The sequence below is a fragment of the Bombus pyrosoma genome, linkage group LG7 (assembly GCF_014825855.1).
Source record: "Bombus pyrosoma isolate SC7728 linkage group LG7, ASM1482585v1, whole genome shotgun sequence".
In the NCBI taxonomy this organism is placed as follows: domain Eukaryota; kingdom Metazoa; phylum Arthropoda; class Insecta; order Hymenoptera; family Apidae; genus Bombus; species Bombus pyrosoma.
In genome coordinates, this window is record NC_057776.1 from 17,809,366 (window position 1) to 17,828,174 (window position 18,809).

The 18,809-nt window shown below is 37.3% G+C and overlaps 1 protein-coding gene across 8 annotated transcripts in view; it reads left to right on the plus strand.

Moving 5' to 3' along the window:
* The window catches only part of LOC122569298 (F-actin-monooxygenase Mical), a 100,877-nt gene that overhangs the window by 55,586 nt on the left and 26,482 nt on the right, over positions 1–18,809 (plus strand). Inside the window, exon 1 of one of the 8 annotated variants that reach the window (XM_043730133.1) lies at positions 16,949–17,211. The exons of the other annotated variants lie outside the window; for them this stretch is intronic. Coding sequence (XP_043586068.1) covers positions 17,137–17,211 — 75 coding nt within the window. The 5' untranslated portion in view covers positions 16,949–17,136. Of the gene's footprint in view, positions 1–16,948; positions 17,212–18,809 lie in introns of those variants that run through there. 8 annotated transcript variants of the gene reach the window in all.

Here is an 18,809-nt window from a genome sequence, read left to right on the forward strand (position 1 = left end):
ATCCGATTTATAGGTCGTCAACGAAACGAGGATAACAAAATACGTTCGACGTTTGAAGAACAAGGCTCGACTCTTATAGAAATCATATCTTTTTATTGCGTGTTAAGCTTCAAAAATAAATTTTATCGCTGCATAATATCTTACAACAGGTCTAAGGAAGGCTAGAACCACTCTGAATCTTGTAACCAACTTATATTCTTTCAAAAAAAAAAAAAAAAAAAAGTGTCTATGTATTTTCGAGCGGTTTCGACATGTCGACCAAGTGGCTGAGGCACGAGTTGATAAACTCGGAACAGCACTCTGCGTTTATTTCGTCTGAGGGTTGTCTGGCGTCGTTGACGAACTCGCTAATTGTCCAGAGAATTAAAGGAGCCTCGCTAATTACGACGCCGACGAATTTTTTCGCGTTCACTTTCTACGTAGCGTCGATGCTCTGCTTGCAGCAATTCTTAAATTCGCGAGTTGCACACACTCGACGATATAGTTCTCGAAACAGAAATAAAGACACGTATTCTTATTTGTTTGGGCGTTTAGGAATGTTTCAGATGATTCGCTTTAACGGTTTTCACGCCTACGATGTTTAGAATTCAGAAGATTGATGGCACGGAAGTTTCTTAAAAATTAAGATAATATAGCTCGGTGTATTTGCGGATAAGTGGCAAGTGGATATTTCAGCCACGACGTTTCATTTATGTACTTAAGAATGCGAGTCGTGATCGCGCTTATTGTGACGGATGAATAGATCGTGAATACTTTTGCAATATCTCGACGAGATCTACGAGACGAGATGTACTTTCGCGGAATAGCGTGTTTGTCTTCTGATGGTTACCTTTCAAATATTCCACATGGAAACCCCTTAATTTTAATTTCATTCCATCGAAGTTATATTTTACTAATACACATAAATCCACCACGATCTGGAGAAACAATTGTCGCTGGTACGTATACCAAGCTTTTATGCAGATTTTTAAGGGAACAGTATCGATCGCTGGAAGATTCGGACGCAAGATTTATTTCCTCCTAATTTCTTCGACTTGGAACGAACAATATCTGTATATAATTTTAACCCTTTGTACTGGGAATTTTATTTCAGTTTCGTTAGCAGCAGCTGCCAACGCTTTTAAGCGTTTTATTTGGAATTTACTTTAACCAAAAAATAAGACAATTTAAATAAATAAAGGAAGAAAGAAATTCACTTAAATGTTTTAATCAAACTATTGTTGTATTTTGTAATTTTTTAGCGTATGATATATCTTGAAACAATATTCAGGATACGGTTTCAGAAAAAAGGTGGACATGAAAGTGGAATGTCGAGACTCGACAAAGGAGCTCCCGAGATAAAAACTCGACATAGGAGCGCAAAAAGGGTTAATAACCCTTACGATAGATAAAACGATTAATAACAACGTAACGTAATAATGAGAAGGCGCACGAGCGTACGAAATTCATCGCAGTTTCACCATCTTTTGCTGCTGCTCGAAATTTTCTCTTTCACGGTGAACGACGCTCATCGACCAGCCAACCAACCACGCGTCGTACCATCGATCCAACGCACTCCGATAACTAAAAATAAACTCGATAAACAATTCAACTTCCATCTGCACAATTACTTCCGCCGTTTTTGTTTCTACCTTTATTAATCGAATGAAGGCTCTTGAGACACCGGCGCGATATAACAACGGACGAACGACCGCCGGTGCAATGATATCGACATGTGCGTGGAACACACGTTTGACCAATAAAATCGATGAGACGAGACCAGTACGTGTCTGTCCGTGATTGACCGAAAGGCAGAAAAAGAGAGAAGATGCGCCCACGTGTTTTAACAACGACGTGCATATTATTCTGTACATGGCGGAGTGGCTCGTAATATCGTTGCACGACTGCTAATAGCACGAGGTCCACAACCTGCGAGAGACTCGTCTGGTGGTCGTCTAGCGACGCCGATACGCGTTAATTGCTATAAATTTACGACCCTTGCAACACAAGAAGAATAAGAAAGGAGATAGAACGATGTCAAAGGGTACGTTTCTATTATCGAGTCGGTGAAGATCAAAGACGAATACAGAGACCTCGTTTATGCATCGTCGCACGTCCACGCTCTAACGCTATCGTGTACCTGTGTTCTGGCCGCTGGATCAAAATAGATTTTTGATTTCACGTTTTAAAAACGTTTATCAGGGTTAAGGGAAATTTATTCGTTCGAAAACGAAGACTTTAAGAAGAAAAAAATATCATATACCTGAATCTCCGAGTAACATTTGCCTAGCTGTTCTGCTCGCTGCGTTTTATATTTTGAAAACGTTTGTCAAAGTTGCGGGAAATTGTTTGTTCAAAGCCTTGAAGAGTTTGCGGCGACAGAAATTTTATATTTGAACCTCTCGATGATCCTTGTGCACCTACCTGTTCCGAATTAGTATGAATTTTTCACTTTACATTCACATTTTTAAAGAATCTTTGACAATACTATACAAGATGTTGCTTCCGGCTGTTATCGTATTATACAGGGTGGTCAATATTCTAAGAATGTAACGCACTGTTCTTTGACTTTTGGATAAAATGTCTTTCAAACTAATCGCTTCTCGTCTTCAATGCTTTCATACTTTTTTATGTATTTCTTGCATTCTGATATTCGAATGAAGGATAGTAAAAAAAAGTAGCGCATTGCACGACGCCTGATACGATGTCGCTTTTGCTCGTTGATGGTCTTCCTTCGTTTTGTAGCGATTCAATTGCATATTGCGCACGGATTTCCTTTTCTCTTTCGGGATTGTTGTCTTCTGAGCTGTGACGTCAAAGGAATCGCAGAATGTTTCCCGAGAACTCATCGCGGTTTTCCTTTACTTCTAATCATCTTTATAAATGATTTTAACATTGTTATACATATTGACTGTATCTGTATCTAGAACAATCTGTTTCTAATATATCTGCTTTAATATATTTGATGTATTTAAACAACTATCAATTTACCTATGTGAGACAAGTTGTAGAGATTAGTTTGGAAAATCATTGCACCATATAACGTGTCCATTGTCTGTCCCTTTCTTCTAATCTTCTCTAATGGATTTTTTCTCCACTTCCTCAACACTAAGTCTTGCAATCAAATCGAGTGTACATTTGAATGCTTACTCGTGCACCTTTTCCTATAAGAATTCTCAATGCCAGAGGATGCGTATAGAATGTACAAAGAAGGACGACCGAGTGCAAGATTTAAATAACAAATTCTCTTAAGATCTTACTACTCGCTTTCTATCTACATGAATCGAGAAAGTCTTCATTTTTATTCTCCTACCACGAGGTCACATCGTAGGAAGGAAAATTCTTGTTTATGGGGGTCATAAACTGGCTACGACGTTCGTTGATTATAATTTTCTACCCTGCTCAGGTCTTCACGTTCAAACCCAATTGCAAACCAATAAGATTTCGGAGAATTGATTCCTCGGTCGGGCGGAAATTGTCGATTACCATCGATCAGTTTCCCGATATGTAAAACGAAACACCCAGAAAAGTCTATTTTATGTCGTCGGAATATTCAATTACGAGTTTTCGATTCGATAAGCCTCCGATAAAACGATAATAACTAGAACGAGGATGGAAATTCGTATTTTCACGGACGAAAGTTAAGAAACGGAGTTTTACAAGCAGAAATGAATTTCAATAGTATTTAGTCATTAGTTTTATCTGTGAGAGATAAGAATAAGCTAAGGGATCGCAATACAATAGAGTAGATAAGAGGGGGTAGAGTAGATATACAGGGTGGTTGGTAACTGATGGTACAAGCGGAAAGGAGGTGATTCTACGCGAAAAAAGAAGTCGAAAATGTAGAATAAATATTTTCCGTTTGAGGCTTTGTTTTCGAGAAAATCGACTTTGAATTTTCGCTCGGTACGCGCGCACTTTATCACGTCTCGTTATAACGGATCTCACTGTAGATCGTTGTCTCGATGAATATTATCGCAGTTTAAGTTTGTTTTTGCCGTAACGGAAGATTAGGAATACATAATGAAATAATATGAAATAATCATAAAGTTTATTATCCTAAAAATTACTGAAAATGTTGCCCATTCTGCCGAACACATAGTTCTGCTCTTCTAATTAAATTTCTGTGAACACTTTCTAACGCATTCTATTGTTTTAAAGTATGGAAAGCTACAATAATCTTTTCTTTCATCCGTACCGAGCGAAAATTCAAAGTTTCTTAAATTTAAATCTCATTAAGTCTTGTTTGACCCTTCGCTAATTATCTGGCTAATTCTAATTCTAGTTATTTATTCTTCCCGAACTACAGCTTCATATTTTGTAACGTTGTTACAATATTGTAAATCCTAAAAACGATACGGCCAATTAAAGATAAAAGTCTGGAAGGCTGACCACAATAGGTGGCCAAATCTAACCGTAAGACCCTTTGAGTCACAATCTTCCTTTGTTATCTTTCTCCATTAGTCAACAATTTGTGATATCTTTATTAAAATCGTAGGCTTCGAAGGTATATAAGGAAATAAATAGTTTCAAATCAGTTTTCGTAAAACCACCGGACTGTTCAAACGTGTTCAACGCTCTACTCTTAGAATTGTGTCTTTTAATAAGTAGATCGTACATTTATTCGGCAGTGCAAGATTTTTTTATCGCGAGTGTTACGTGTAATTAGTGTGTAATTATTCAGAAATATCTGCTCCATCGACATCTACAATTATCCACACCCTGTAAGTACTCGTTGTTAGACCGCTAATATTGGTGCGTTTGTGAGAAATTAAAAGGCGCAAACGTGCAGAAAATTCGCCAAGCATAGAAAATTATACGAAATATCGAAGGTATAGCATTCTCTGTAATTAGACTACGGATAGTTACGCGAATTCGTATGGTTGTTATAGTAATTAAAAAATTGGAATCAAAGTAGCGACTTGTCTCAGCTATCAATTATTACAGCAAATACTTTACTTTAGATATTCTGTATAACTTTGCTGTTACACGCATTTTAGTTTACGCTTTTGCGTTAAAAATTTTAAAATAAAACAGTTAATGTTCAGGAAATGCAGTTAATAAAGTCTCCGTCTTTCAGCTGCGCTCGTAAAAATATCGAGTTACAAATTTTCACAGATATCCACGATCCACCTATCATTTGCACATCTGTCGCTCTAGTTTAAATATTTTCCATCTATTTCACGTAGAATGTAGTATTAAATCCTGGCCAAATATCGAAGAGTAATTATTATCGATCGATAGCGATCTTCTCGACGTATCGTATCTGATCACATCCGACCTGCATCATCCCCTCAATCTGCTGCATTCCCTGCGGCAATAAAATTGCCCGCAATAGGACACAGAACGAACGAAAATTCAATCTGTTCGTTTGGTCTGTCGGTCGTCGTAACACAGTGACACTTGTGCACACGCGTGCAGTGTCATCGGTAGCTTCTTCATCGACGCCCACGATCGCTGTAAAATTGGCTAGCTTGGACGCTCTAGTTCCGCAGGATTGCATCTCTCGTTCGCCCACCTCGGCCATCGTATTTATAGAGACACACTCACCTTCTCTTCTCTTGCTGACTGCACGTGTTGTTTCACTCGTTTGTTATTTCCCAACGAGAACATAATCCAACCACGATGTTCCAGCGTCCTGAAAGACGATTGTCCGATAGCTGCTCGAACTTGTCTGTGATAATTGGCCATTAGGCGATTGGGTCGCCTAAGCTTAAGGTTTGATTAACGCTAGAGCCAGCACAGCAGTCAAAATTATTGGTTTTACGATTTTATTTTAAAATTCCTACTTCCTGTTGCATATCTTTCTGCAATGGTGCAACGACTTTTGCAGCGACGGCTAAAGGAACGATGTAATGAATTTTATTTCTTGTATTTATTGAAAATCAAAATAATTTTGTGTGCTGGCTACTTGTACCGATACCAGTCGAAATAATTGGTACTTGTCAAGGCGTAGAAGGGTGCTGCAATCCGTTTATCGAAACCGAATTAACCAGTTTCCTCGTTTTCTACAACTTCCCACGCGTTTTTAGAATTTTTACCGTGTATCGTTCGATACGATGGTGTCGATTATCAGGAAAATTCTGGACTCATCATGATGCTCATGAAACCATCGGTAATTTACGATGCTCGTTTAAAGCAAGATATTGATTAGACAGAGATAGTCTTTGCCTCGTATGGAGCAAGATTACGAATAATACGATACAATGCTGTCGATATTCTGATGTTGTGATACTATTTAGTGATTAGAAAGGCGTACTTTTATAATCGTAAGCTTGAGATTGGATTAACGCAATTATCGATGATTAAAGAATTTTGGTTAGACAGAGATATTCCTTACTTGCACATTGATAAAGATATCAGAGCGAAATGATAAGCATAATTTTTGCTGATTTTCTAATTTTTATGTTATTCGGTATTACGTATACTTTGATATAATTAGAAAGAGGAGCAGTCTGTTTGATTCAAAGATACAAGCCTTTTAACGATAGATAACAGATCGATGAAGAATTTGTGGAAAAATATTAAGGACATACCTAATACTCAAATTATAATAATTAATCTAAATCTTTTAAATCTATTTTTTTTTTTTTTTTTTTAAGAGAATTGTACACACAGAACTGTACAACCAAAAATAAAAAGACAGTTGTGGTAAAATTTTCGGCAAGATAATGTATTTTAAAATTGCATCCCCAAATATGACTTATCTTATCGTATTTTTACACCCGAAATGTTATCGTCTTCAAATACTTTGCTTAGTTTTCTCTAATTAAAAATTCTTACGTGTAAATTTTTGTTACACGAGCCGAATGCTTTTGTCAAAAAGATTTATTTTTCTCTGTGCAACGAAACGTACTAAAGGAGGATTAAGGCTGGTTTCTCTTTTGAACGAAATTTGCAGAGTTATTCGGCCGTGTCTCTTTTAATTGCACTGTATACTTAATTCACTCTAAATATTTTCCACGCTCAACGTTGATAATGATAGAAAACGTTCCTTAAATATTCCTTACGTCGCTGATTCGTTTCAATTCTACCCAAGTAGCCAGTCGAAAGATGATAATTAATCTCCTTCTTTCTATTCATTTATTACAACGATAACTATGTTCGTTTCAACTTCTCCAATCCCATTAACAATAAAACCACCTAGAAATAATATGACCAACATTTTCTAAATGGAACGATAACAGTCAAGTAATAATATCGCCCAATGAAAATCGCATTATCGTACAAAATATTTCCATTTTTCTGCATCGTCGAGAATTTAGAATTTACATTTGTCATAATTTCTGCGCTGATCGAGCAATGCCAACAATTAAATTCAAATTATTATTCACGCAAAAAAAAGAAAGAGAGAAGAACCCTTACGTTTATCGTTATTTCTGCGTCGACCGATCAAAGTAATTAAAAAATAGCGCCATTAATTAGATCGAAATCATCTTCCAAAATATGCTCTCGCCTAGATTTTACAATTTTCCCCGCAAAGCGACCAATACACGAGACTCTGGCGTCTATCGTCGTTTCTACACCCACTTTTTCCATCGTTCCACATATATGTATTTAGAGGTGTAACGCGCAAAGGATTCTGGGTCAAAGAAAAACCGTGTAAGCGTGAACAGAGGGAGGAGAGAAGAGTGAGTGCGCTGGCTGAAAATGGTTATTGATTTTTAGGCGGGTCCTCCGTATATTTGACACGAAACTTTTACTTTTAGCAGCCGCAAGTGTAGCTTCATTGAACGGAATTCGACGAGCACGAGAGCTTCTTGTCACGTTTACTGGTCACGGATTACGCTGAATTTCATTCAGACCTCCTTTCCAACCATGACACTCCCAGACGTTCCAACTGCTTTCTTTCATCCTCGCTCCTTCCACCCAACCACTTGAAGCCTATTCACAATTCCCGATCGATCTGGTTGTCTGGGAAAAGAAATTCATTAATCGCTCATATTACACATAGACGTATGAAAATGGCAATTATCTTCGATGAAACGCTAGATTAATAACATTCAAGCGAGCATACACGTAGACTCTATGATGCTGCAACGCTTTTACGAACGTACGATGCGTGTTATAGGAAACATTTAGACATTTCATTGGCATTAACACGAGGCTTCACTGTCATGGATACATTGGCAAAAGTTGAAACAAATGCGAAAATGTACATAGAAATTACAGGATACTTGATACAAGTACAGACGTCGCACAGATCACACGACCATTCGAACAAACGATATTAACACTTTGACTGCCTCGCCGAAATCGCACGTTTCGCTGAGCACGCCACGGCAGTATTTTTATTATTCGAAGCATATAATGGCAAAATAATAATAAATCGACGATGTAAGACAACGTTCTTCCCCGACGGACCGTTTATCTTGTTGGTGGTCACGGGTGACCACCGTGGCGATTTGGTAACGGTTGATAGCGACGTATTATAACAAGGCTTCGTTTATTTCAACAAACCACTCGCATTCGTTGTTTCGTCGCAAGCAAAACGTGCAGAATATATCATTGAAACGTGTAGAAGATACTAGTAAACGGTATTTGCTCGTTGTATATATAATGATAAGATATGTTCACACTTCTAACTTCAATTATATGATTACAAAGCAGCATTTACGATTATTTTCTAAGCTGTGTTTATAATAATATTCGTGGATTACCCCTCAAAGATATGGACACAAACACAGTGCACCGTTAGATGCAAGATTTGTTCTCATTTTTTTTATCGATATTCTAATAAAAATGTTTAATCGTTCAACGGGGCACTTTTTATTTCAAAGTATCTTCTATTTGTCGGTTATATTCAAAATGCCCTAACTGTCAATTTTCGTGCAATTTTGAAAATTGTAAAAAGTTCAAGCGCTCCGGTCGCCAATGACCACCGTGGCAGTCAAAATGTTGATAAACTTCGATGCTACGCTTAAGATGGCTAATACTATGGCTGTATACTAATTTTTTTTTACTAAATATACATTTCCGATGAATATCTTCCATATTCTAATTTTCATAATCACGATACAGTGTAATTTCTATATACATATGCAGATTGTTTTCGAATTTTACCAACATAATCGCGACACTCGTGTCGTTAAATCTCGTTACGGTGCTGATAAAGTTTCAAAATGCGCAACAATACACGCGTCAAACTTCTCTCTGTTAAATGCCCGAATACGTTGGCGTAATTAATTTTAACATACTCGAACACGATTTAAGAATTAGGTTCCTCTTCGTCCACACAGATACCCAAAATCTTGCAAATAATTTTCAACTGTAATAATTTACAAGTATATTTGGCGCGTAGTAAAAACGCGTACAAAAGAGAAACTGATGAATCGTAAATAATTCATATATAAGATAACATAGTACTATGTCACGTACTATGATTAACATTCCGAACTTACACAGGGCGAGGCGAAGAGGAACGATTTTCTAGAAGAAGGTCGAACGAATATAAAACAATTCGCAAACAGCGAACTGGGTGTTCGATGGATTTTTTAGACTTTGCTCGAGTCGCGAAAAATTTGTCCAGCAAAAAGTAGCATGAAATCGGACTGGTTACGTTTTAAACGGCGAGAGTGTGGCTGGTTGAAATTCTTCCGCGGAAATATGTCGTCCCATTTCGCCAGACAGACTTTTTTTTACCGAAGCACGAAGCTGAAACCGTCTCATTCGTTGTATTTATAGACTGCTTGTCCTCCTTGCTTCTGATCATTTATGTATAAAGGCCGCCGTTACTCTGTTCCACAGGGAACAGGTATTCTGCCAATGATACGCCGCTCCTTTTTCTTGCGCGTGAGATACCCAAAGATAAACGCGGATGGATAAGATCCATACGAATCTGGCTACCGAACGTTTCTTTCACCGGCCACCTCCTCTTTTTTTTTTTTCGTTCTATTCTTCTCGTTTCTCTCTTTTCACCTTTACCTTTTATTATACTCGTAGAGTATGCCGACTCTTATTCCGATCGGCGCGAAATTTTGATAAATTGATTCGGTTGTACGAATGGAACGTATTATCTTGATTGATTGCAGAGACGAATCAAGTTGTGTATACTGTTTGCTCGAAATTCGTTACGGTACAAAAGAGTTTAGAATTGGCACTTGCGTCTGTGTGTACGAGTATTGGTATCTTTTGTAGTGGACCTTTTTACCGTCTTGATAAGTCATCTATTTTAGGGTATACGTCGTAACTGTTCGCTCATCTCGTCAATTATAACTCCATTTTGCGGGATTATGGTGTCTTTCGCTTCTCTTGCCCTTTAAAGTTTCGTTCATTCGCCAGCGTGTTATCGATCGTTGTCGGAAATTATTTTCAAAATGTGGTAAGATTCTTGTGCGATTGAATTAATTTTACTAATGGAATCTGACGAATCGCGGAATTATAAATTACAAGTAGGTATTAATAAGTTTGGCATTAAAACGTGGCAAAGTTCTGTCATAGGCACGTAATTGCAAGTAAATTTTATAAATTACCATCGTCCTATTTAAGAAAATTACGAAACAGTAAAACCTGCACGATAGAAATGCCCAACGTGCAACTTACAATTTGTCAATTTGCTAGCATCATTGTTACTAAATTATAGAGCGAGACGCTCGAGACTAATCGATGTAACGCAAAACGACCCACAATTAAGTATACTTTCATAAACCATAAAATTATTACGTTTAAACGTTATAATTTTCCCCATAAATATAGCTCGCTCAAAGTGGCATGAAAGCGTATAATGCGACATTGGCATTAGTACCATTGTCATTCAGAAATCGACTCGGCCGTCAATCATATTAAAGACGCTATATTCGTTCAAGGAACATCTTCTAACCGTACGATCTTAAAGACTTGTGAATACAAAGCGTTTCGCGATGTAACGATAAAGATCTACATCGTCCTGTAACCGCGTGAACCAGCCACGCATTGTTCGCGCTGTTTCTTAAATCTGGAGCGCTCGATTGTTCTTAGTAATCTGCCTCTATCTCTGCACGTAGAAGAAACCAAGGGAATGATAATGGCTTGGTTCCAAGTTCTACCAAAACGCGGCACGACGAAACTTTGCTACTGTAGCCGTGGTCCGTTGCTCAATAGTGTTGCTAGACTTCTAATAGATAACCCAGTGAACCGTTTGCCCGGTTGCGCTCGTTCTTTAAACCGCGTTCAACGTTTAACATTCGGGTCACTTGCCCGATCAAGCGTCGCAGGTGGTACGAGTCTTACGGTAAATTTCTGTACGCTGTTTTCAATAGGCCGTTACCGATGCACGTGATAGTCGTTCCCTTCGATGGGAAATAAATCTTTGGTGGCAGTCGTCGGTGTACGAATTTATTGCGAAGAGGTGCGTTTCAGGGTGTCCGAGATAATCGCGCGAATCTACTTCGTTGACACATAGTTGACGAAGTATACGTTGACGTAAGTTAAGGTAGGGATCGGTGACGCGATATTTCTTCGATATTTTGTAATTTATCGAGAAGAATCGGTTGGAGGATCTAGAAATCCGTACGATTCGGTCAGAAGTAAGTAGCGATGAATTGTATTTGGCAGAGATGCGATGTATACGTTGATGCGGATTAAGACAAAGATCGATGACGCGATACTTCTGAGATGTCTGTTAATTTATCGAGAAGGTTGGTTCGAGGATCTACGTGGTTGAGTGAGTAGTAATGATTTTCATTGGCGGATAGTTATAGTTGTGTCCCTGTGGGTTAAAATAAAGATCGGTGACGAGATATTTCTGAGGTACTTTTTGTTTCACTGAGAAGCTTGGTTCAACAGTTTCTCTGCAATTTGTAACGAGTTAAGTGTAAGCTGTCGATATTATTATACATCTTTCTAGCAGCACGTGTAAAGGGAAAATATCTAACGTTACTATTTTAATAGAAACCATAAAATCTTTGAAAAAGTGCAAGTGGTTACCGGCAGGTATCTCGCTGGCAGAATCTGCGCAATTTGCCTTGGAACGAATTTATTGGACAGCAAGCCACCATCTCGTCGTTAAATTTATACCGCTGCGCTGATAACTTTGCTCTACCCATCATTTTGTTTTTTAATAGCGTTTAGAACAAATAACATTTCTACTTTCACGAGCACTGTGAAATGCTCTTGAATGCTTAAAGATTCCAATGTATTTTACATCACTCGATCATCATAATACGATACATTGCACGATTACGTAATTACTATAATATTTCTGAATCTCTTCGATTTTATACGTTCTTCTACTTGATAATTTTGTATCCTTTGTCTCTCAGATTCGAATCATTTACAGTTTCGTTTCTTCAAACTCTCGTTATCTTTCTTTCTACTATTGGATTGGCAACTAAGTGATTGCGGATCTTGTCGATACCACCTAATGACAAAATCCGCAATCGCTTAGTTGCCAGCTCAATACATTCTTTCGTCTACGATCAGCTCACAGATTTAATCGAACAGAGAAAATGATTTCGATTTTCTGTATATGATATAATTCGCGTGGATTGGAAAGTTTCTATCTCGGAACAATTGCAACGAAATGGTTAAAAATTCGGCCAGAGGCTGGAGTTTCGTTGTTTCTCGAAACAACGAGAACCTCTCGAGAGAACAAAGGTGGAAGAAGCGAAAAGTATGAGAGCGTAGGTATAATGTGGACGTCGGATGACGCTCGTTTGCCCGGACAATTTGTGATAATGACCGGAACAGCTGATCGTGTGCTCACTACGAGAAACGATTCCTCCTCTGCCGGCGTGAAACCGCGTATATCTCAATTTGTACCGTGTGTTCGATCATCAAAGTTGCTGATTATCACGTTATATCCGTTTTCTTCGCATTAACCACCAATAGCCTCGGCGTTAATCTCTCGCTCGCTCGCTGTACAGTTGCAGAAACTTTTTACGAACACGTCATATATTTCTATATATTATATCGTGTAAAATAAATTTGGAAATTCCATTAACGTTTCAACGAATATGAATATCGTTATATCGTGTTAGTAAAATTTTAGCAATCCGAAAATGTGTACACGTGCGTACAGAAGCTACAAACATACATTTGGCAAAAATTATACCAAAATATTTGAACAGTCAATTATTCATTATTTTCATGAACCTCGAATGGCCCAATGGGGCCATAAGTCGTATGCTTAAGATTTTAGGTTACTCATGCTGTATACTAATTTTTTATTAAATATGTGTTTACAGTAAATGTGTTCTAACTTCTATATACATACGTTTTCGAATTGGTCTCAAGTAGCAATATAAACGCGATAATAGTGTCACATTAGAGCGACGAGGTGAACAATTTTCTATGATAACACTGCATGTACATTTTCCATAATTTTCGTATAAAGTTAACAGAATATCAGATTCGTCTGTAGAGTGAAATATCTTCGATAAATTCTTTCTTTGTTCTTGTCTATTTTTGAATGAAAAACATTCTTGGCTAGTTATAATTGATATTTTACCATGAATTTCATGAAACGTACATGCAACTAATAATTCTCAACTTACAATTCGAATGAAATTACTATACGAATTGGCTGTAGAAACGAGTGTCTTAAATAAATTGTTACGGTCTATTTCCTTACGAAAATGATTCTTGATTAATTGATAATCTGATCGTGACTGATAATCCTGAATCTAAAATTCTAACGAAATTATTATGTAACTTGAAAATGACCAGATGCTCGCGTTAATTCTAACGGAGATGCGTGTAGAATCCTTTTACGAAATACAAACCGAGTTCTAACACGGACTTGTATCTTAATGATTCGGTGTATCCGGAAAAGAAACGTCTGAGTAATTTCCGTTTTTAAGTTACTATGTCAGATGCATTAGGAAAGATACGGATCTTGAAAATCATTCGGTGAACGAGGCTTCTTAACGAACGGCTAAACCAAGGAAACACGTTTAGAAAACACGTCCAATTTCGAAATAAAACTCTGCGGAATCGTTAATGAACTCAAACGCTTTTCTGCTTCGTGCGATGCACAGCAGATTTTAACGATGTGAAAGAGACATCGCCGGTGAACGAACTGCGCGCACGTTAATTACTTTTGCATCATCCCAGTTGGTAGAGTTGCTACTACTCGTTGGTATTAATGTAACACGATTCGAATGAAACACGAAAATTTCTCTTGTAACTAGATACCTTGCAAATTAGTTCTATTAACGCATCGCCGTTGGCAAAATTTGCACATATGATACAACATCTTATTAACACGTTCCACATCGTCCGACCCATATGGAGAAATCAAAGTTTTTTTTTTCCAGAGGATATCCACCTCTTTTTATATTTCTTTAATCGTATAGTTGTATAGTACAGAGTATCCGTGGGTTTAACAACCAACAAAAAGTCATTGGAAGATTTATGAAACAGTTGCGATAAAAATGCGAAGTAGGATAGGAAACGAAGAAGTGCGAAGTGGTTAATTATTCCATTTCGACATTTTCTTCTGACAGTGAAAGATTGGATTTATCATGCCATGAAGCCCGTTTCGATCTTGTTTTCTGGACTGACCAACTTTTCGTATCGATTCGACGTATATCTCACTTTTTTTAGACGGTTCATATATAAATTGGCTTGAAATTGGAGGCGATATTTCGTATTCCTATTATACAGGGTGGTTGGTAACTGGTGGTACAAGCGGATAGGGGGTGATTCTACGCGAAAAAAGAAGTCGAAAATATAGAATAAAAATTTTTCGTTCGAGGCTTTGTTTTCGAGAAAATCGACTTTGAATTTTCGCTCGGTACGCGTGCACTTTATCATGTCTCGATGGATATTATCGCAGTTTGTTTGTTTTTGCCGTAACGGAAGATTAGGAATACATAATGAAATAATATGAAGTAATCATAAAGTTTATTATTACAAAAATTGCTGAAAACGTTGCCCATTCTGCCGAACACATAGTTCTGCTCTTCTAATTAAATTTCTATGAACACTTTCTAACGTATTCGATTGTTTTAAAGTATGAAAGGCTACAATAATCTTTTCTTTCATCCGTACCGAGCGAAAATTCAAAGTCGATTTTCTCGAAAACAAAGCCTCAAACGGAAAATTTTTATTCTATATTTTCGACTTCTTTTTTCGCGTAGAATCACCCCCTTTCCGCTTGTACAAACCATCCTGTATATAACTTTTTAATAAAACGTTAAACGATCTTTGTTTATGTGAAATTTTCCGCTTGATCGTAACGTTGTAATATAATGAGCAAGTTTGGCTGTGAAAGAACAGGATAGCTCGTACTTGTTATTATATAGAATGTTAGATCGTGTTCAAATTACGTACTTCTATCTCGTGTGTCTCAGAACAACCATTTGAAGATGGTTCAACTACATTTTCTTGAGTTATCACTACGTCCTCTTGGGACTCTGATGGAAGTATATCTACATCTTGCTTTTCAGTTACATGTTGCTCAAACCAAGCAACTGTCAAATTCGTAAATGGCATTATATTCGACGTTGTGTTATTATCTGTGAAATTGTAGTTGTTTTTTTTGTAAAATATTCTTGCGTACGCAGTCGTCATAAATTAACGTTTAGTTATGTTACAAGAGCGCGACGTAGATCACCCTCGATCACCTTCGATTCGATTCTCTCGTCTAGTTGAGAAAGGAAGAAAGGAAGAAATTCGTACAATAAAAATTATGTTAAATTAATAGACTTTATATAATTTAGAAAGTTATAATAGCTAACGTCATCGTTATTTTCGTCGAGGAAAAATTCGAAAATTGTATTACGTCGATCGTAACGTGAATATTCCATAATTTGCTGTTTCTTTCCAGACGCTAATTCTTCAAACGACGTAAAATTAACTTGCATCGAGATTTTCAAGAACTTGTTAGGTAACGTAAGTTTTATAATAAACGTTCGTCAACCCTCGTGTTCTTACTTACACTTTTCCCGGAAGCGACGTCCGATAAAAAATAAATAGCCGCGACGACTATTTTCATCGTCGACGATGATTAAAAAAAAAAATGCTTTGCTGTTGCTATAAAGAGCAGTCAATAACACGGCAGACCATTTACCGATACTTTGATCTTGCGAACGTACTTTCATCTAATCTTTCGTACGATGATTTACCGGAGAAAACGAGAAAAATTCGCAGAATTATAAAGAAATTATTCAGATAAAATTGTCTACCTTCGATGTTTGTAGTTCGTTGAACATTTTTGTAATTTACGATTTAATTTTGTAGTTTTCCCAGAAGCAACATTCAGGCAACACGTTCTTAACTATTTTCAACGTTCTCATTAACAAGCCAATTAATTTTCTAATTTCCAGAAGGCATTCGCTCCTTAATAAACTCTTTAAATTTCTAATTTGCTTTAAACTTCGAAGGACGAAGAAAGTTCACGGAGTTGTGCAGATAGAATCATCCATCTACAACGTTCATGGTTCACGAATATCTTCATACATTTACATTCGTTTAATTTCTTCGTCGATTACGCGTTTCGTAGAAGCAAATATTTCGACAAAATTTATATTTTCAACAATCTCATCGATAGACCGCGCGCGCATGTTTATACGAATCTACCCATTTTTATGAAAACTAAAAAAGAGTACATAGAGATGGCTGTACATGGAAATTTGTTTCACTCGCGAAATATTACAGCGAGTAGTTTAGTTTACGCATTTTTCCTTATTCTTTCTGTCCATTTAAATTTCCCACAAATGCACGAAGCATATATCTTATGTTTTATTACATATATATTATATACATTTTCACCTGTTATGTACACCACGTACATTTCTATCTATTCAAATTTTTCACAAATCTCGATCTTCTTCTCGATTCTTCTCGATAAACTGCGCAAACGTCGTCAACTCATAAAAATTCATTGAATTAGAAGCATCCCAAACAACTATTATACGTGCCATTTATCTCGAACGAAGTACATCTCATCGAACGTACACTATACGTTCGTTCACCTTCCAGATTAATTATACCTATCCTTCCCCCCTTCCCCAGGAAACGAGATTCAAGCACGAATAAACAGCCTTAATAATTATTTCCACCGTCAAAGTGCGTTACGAGAAAGGAAAAAAAAAAAGAAAAAAGAAGGAGCAAGAAGAAGAGAGAAAAAAAGGAAGCGAAGCATCGCTTTAGAGACGGTCGATATCACGACGAGAGTTTCGCTTTGATCTCCGCAGAACGTCCATAGGGGAAAGTTCTCGTGCTTCCGTTTGTCGTATGCGGAATACCCGGTGGCACGAGGACGACGTCGAGGCAAAGGCATTGGCGGCAGGAGCAGCAAGTTATCAGGTCGTAAGTTCAAAGAACCGTGTGGAAGAGCATCGGGTGTATCGACTGCGGTGCGGCACACGATATTACGATCGTTCGCGAGGACGTGACCGTGCATAACGAGTCATTGTACGGCACCGTGGAGAAATTAGCGCTGGCTGCCGCCTACAGAGATAAAATTCCACGTCTCGAACTCGTAATTATCGGCTGACCCGCGAAAACATACAGGAGACTTTCCTTCTTCGCGCGAGAGATCCTCGGAGGTGTCCTTGTTCTTTTAATCCGATAAGGGCGATGGGAAATGTAAGAGGATTAAGGTTTTCGATTTCTGTATTTGTTTGGATTTGTTGCGCAGGTAAGGTAATATACCTAATATATGCGTTCTTTCTATTGAGCATTTTAAATTGCGTGGTAAAATTGCGTCTTTCTTTTTCTTTTTTGGTTCAACAAGAACGTTTCGGAAATGTGTATTTAGCGCTCTTTACGGACATTGGAGCAGGGAAATTGTACTTTTTATTGATTCGTGTGTGCGTTTAAGGATATATGGCAGTAGGAATTATACAGTAACATTGATATTTTGAATAGTATGTACGTAGTATTTCAATAGTATGTACACGCGGAAGAAGCAGTAGCATAAAAGTGGTATATGATGCAATAAATCAATTTTTCTTCACAACCGCGTGACGAATCGTAATAAGTTTCTTTGAAGCTATATACGTATGCCATTAATTTGATACACCCGCTAGAGCTACGTTTGAAGGAATATCTTATTTTTCTATTTGTACTTGTATTTCACATTGCATACTATTTTTCGCAGGAGAGAACATAAGCACATACATGATACACGTTCGTTATATGAAAAGTTTCTTTATTTCCATTTGCCTCCCAGCTTTGCTTTCAGTTTCAGTGCACGCACAAAATAAGACAGAACAGTAACCGTGAAACTTACGCGTAAACAAGAACACATACCCGAACGATCATAATATAATCGTAACTTAAGTTAAACTGTGTTAGCTACGCGTACAACTACCCCTACATTTATATACATAATCGTTATAATTCAAGTTAGTGTCAATCTACGTAAATCGAAATATCGAACGTGTATGAACTAGCAATATCAGCGCTAGAACTAACGACAGTTAGAACAAAATGATTGCTCTTTAAAATATAGGTCATAATAGAATATTTGTATATTTGTTAATTTATCTCAAAAAGAATTCCCTCGTGTTACTTTGTGCATTCCTGATATCATTAGCCCATCTGAAACCATAATCCCTAAACAAGGATTGACAGGATTATAAAGTTGTAGACCCAACCATTTCGACCGCTGCGGTAGCTTAGCGCCAGCAACAATATTAATATATACGTCTGATAGAATATTTGTATATTTGTTAATTTATCTCAAAAAGAATTCCCTCGTGCTACTTTGTGCATTCCTGATATCATTAGCCCATCTGAAACCATAATCCCTAAACAAGGATTGACAGGATTATAAAGTTGTAGACCCAACCATTTCGACCGCTGCGGTAGCTTAGCGCCAGCAACAATATTAATATATACGTCTGATAGAATATTTGTATATTTGTTAATTTATCACAAAAAGAATTCCCTCGTGCCACTTT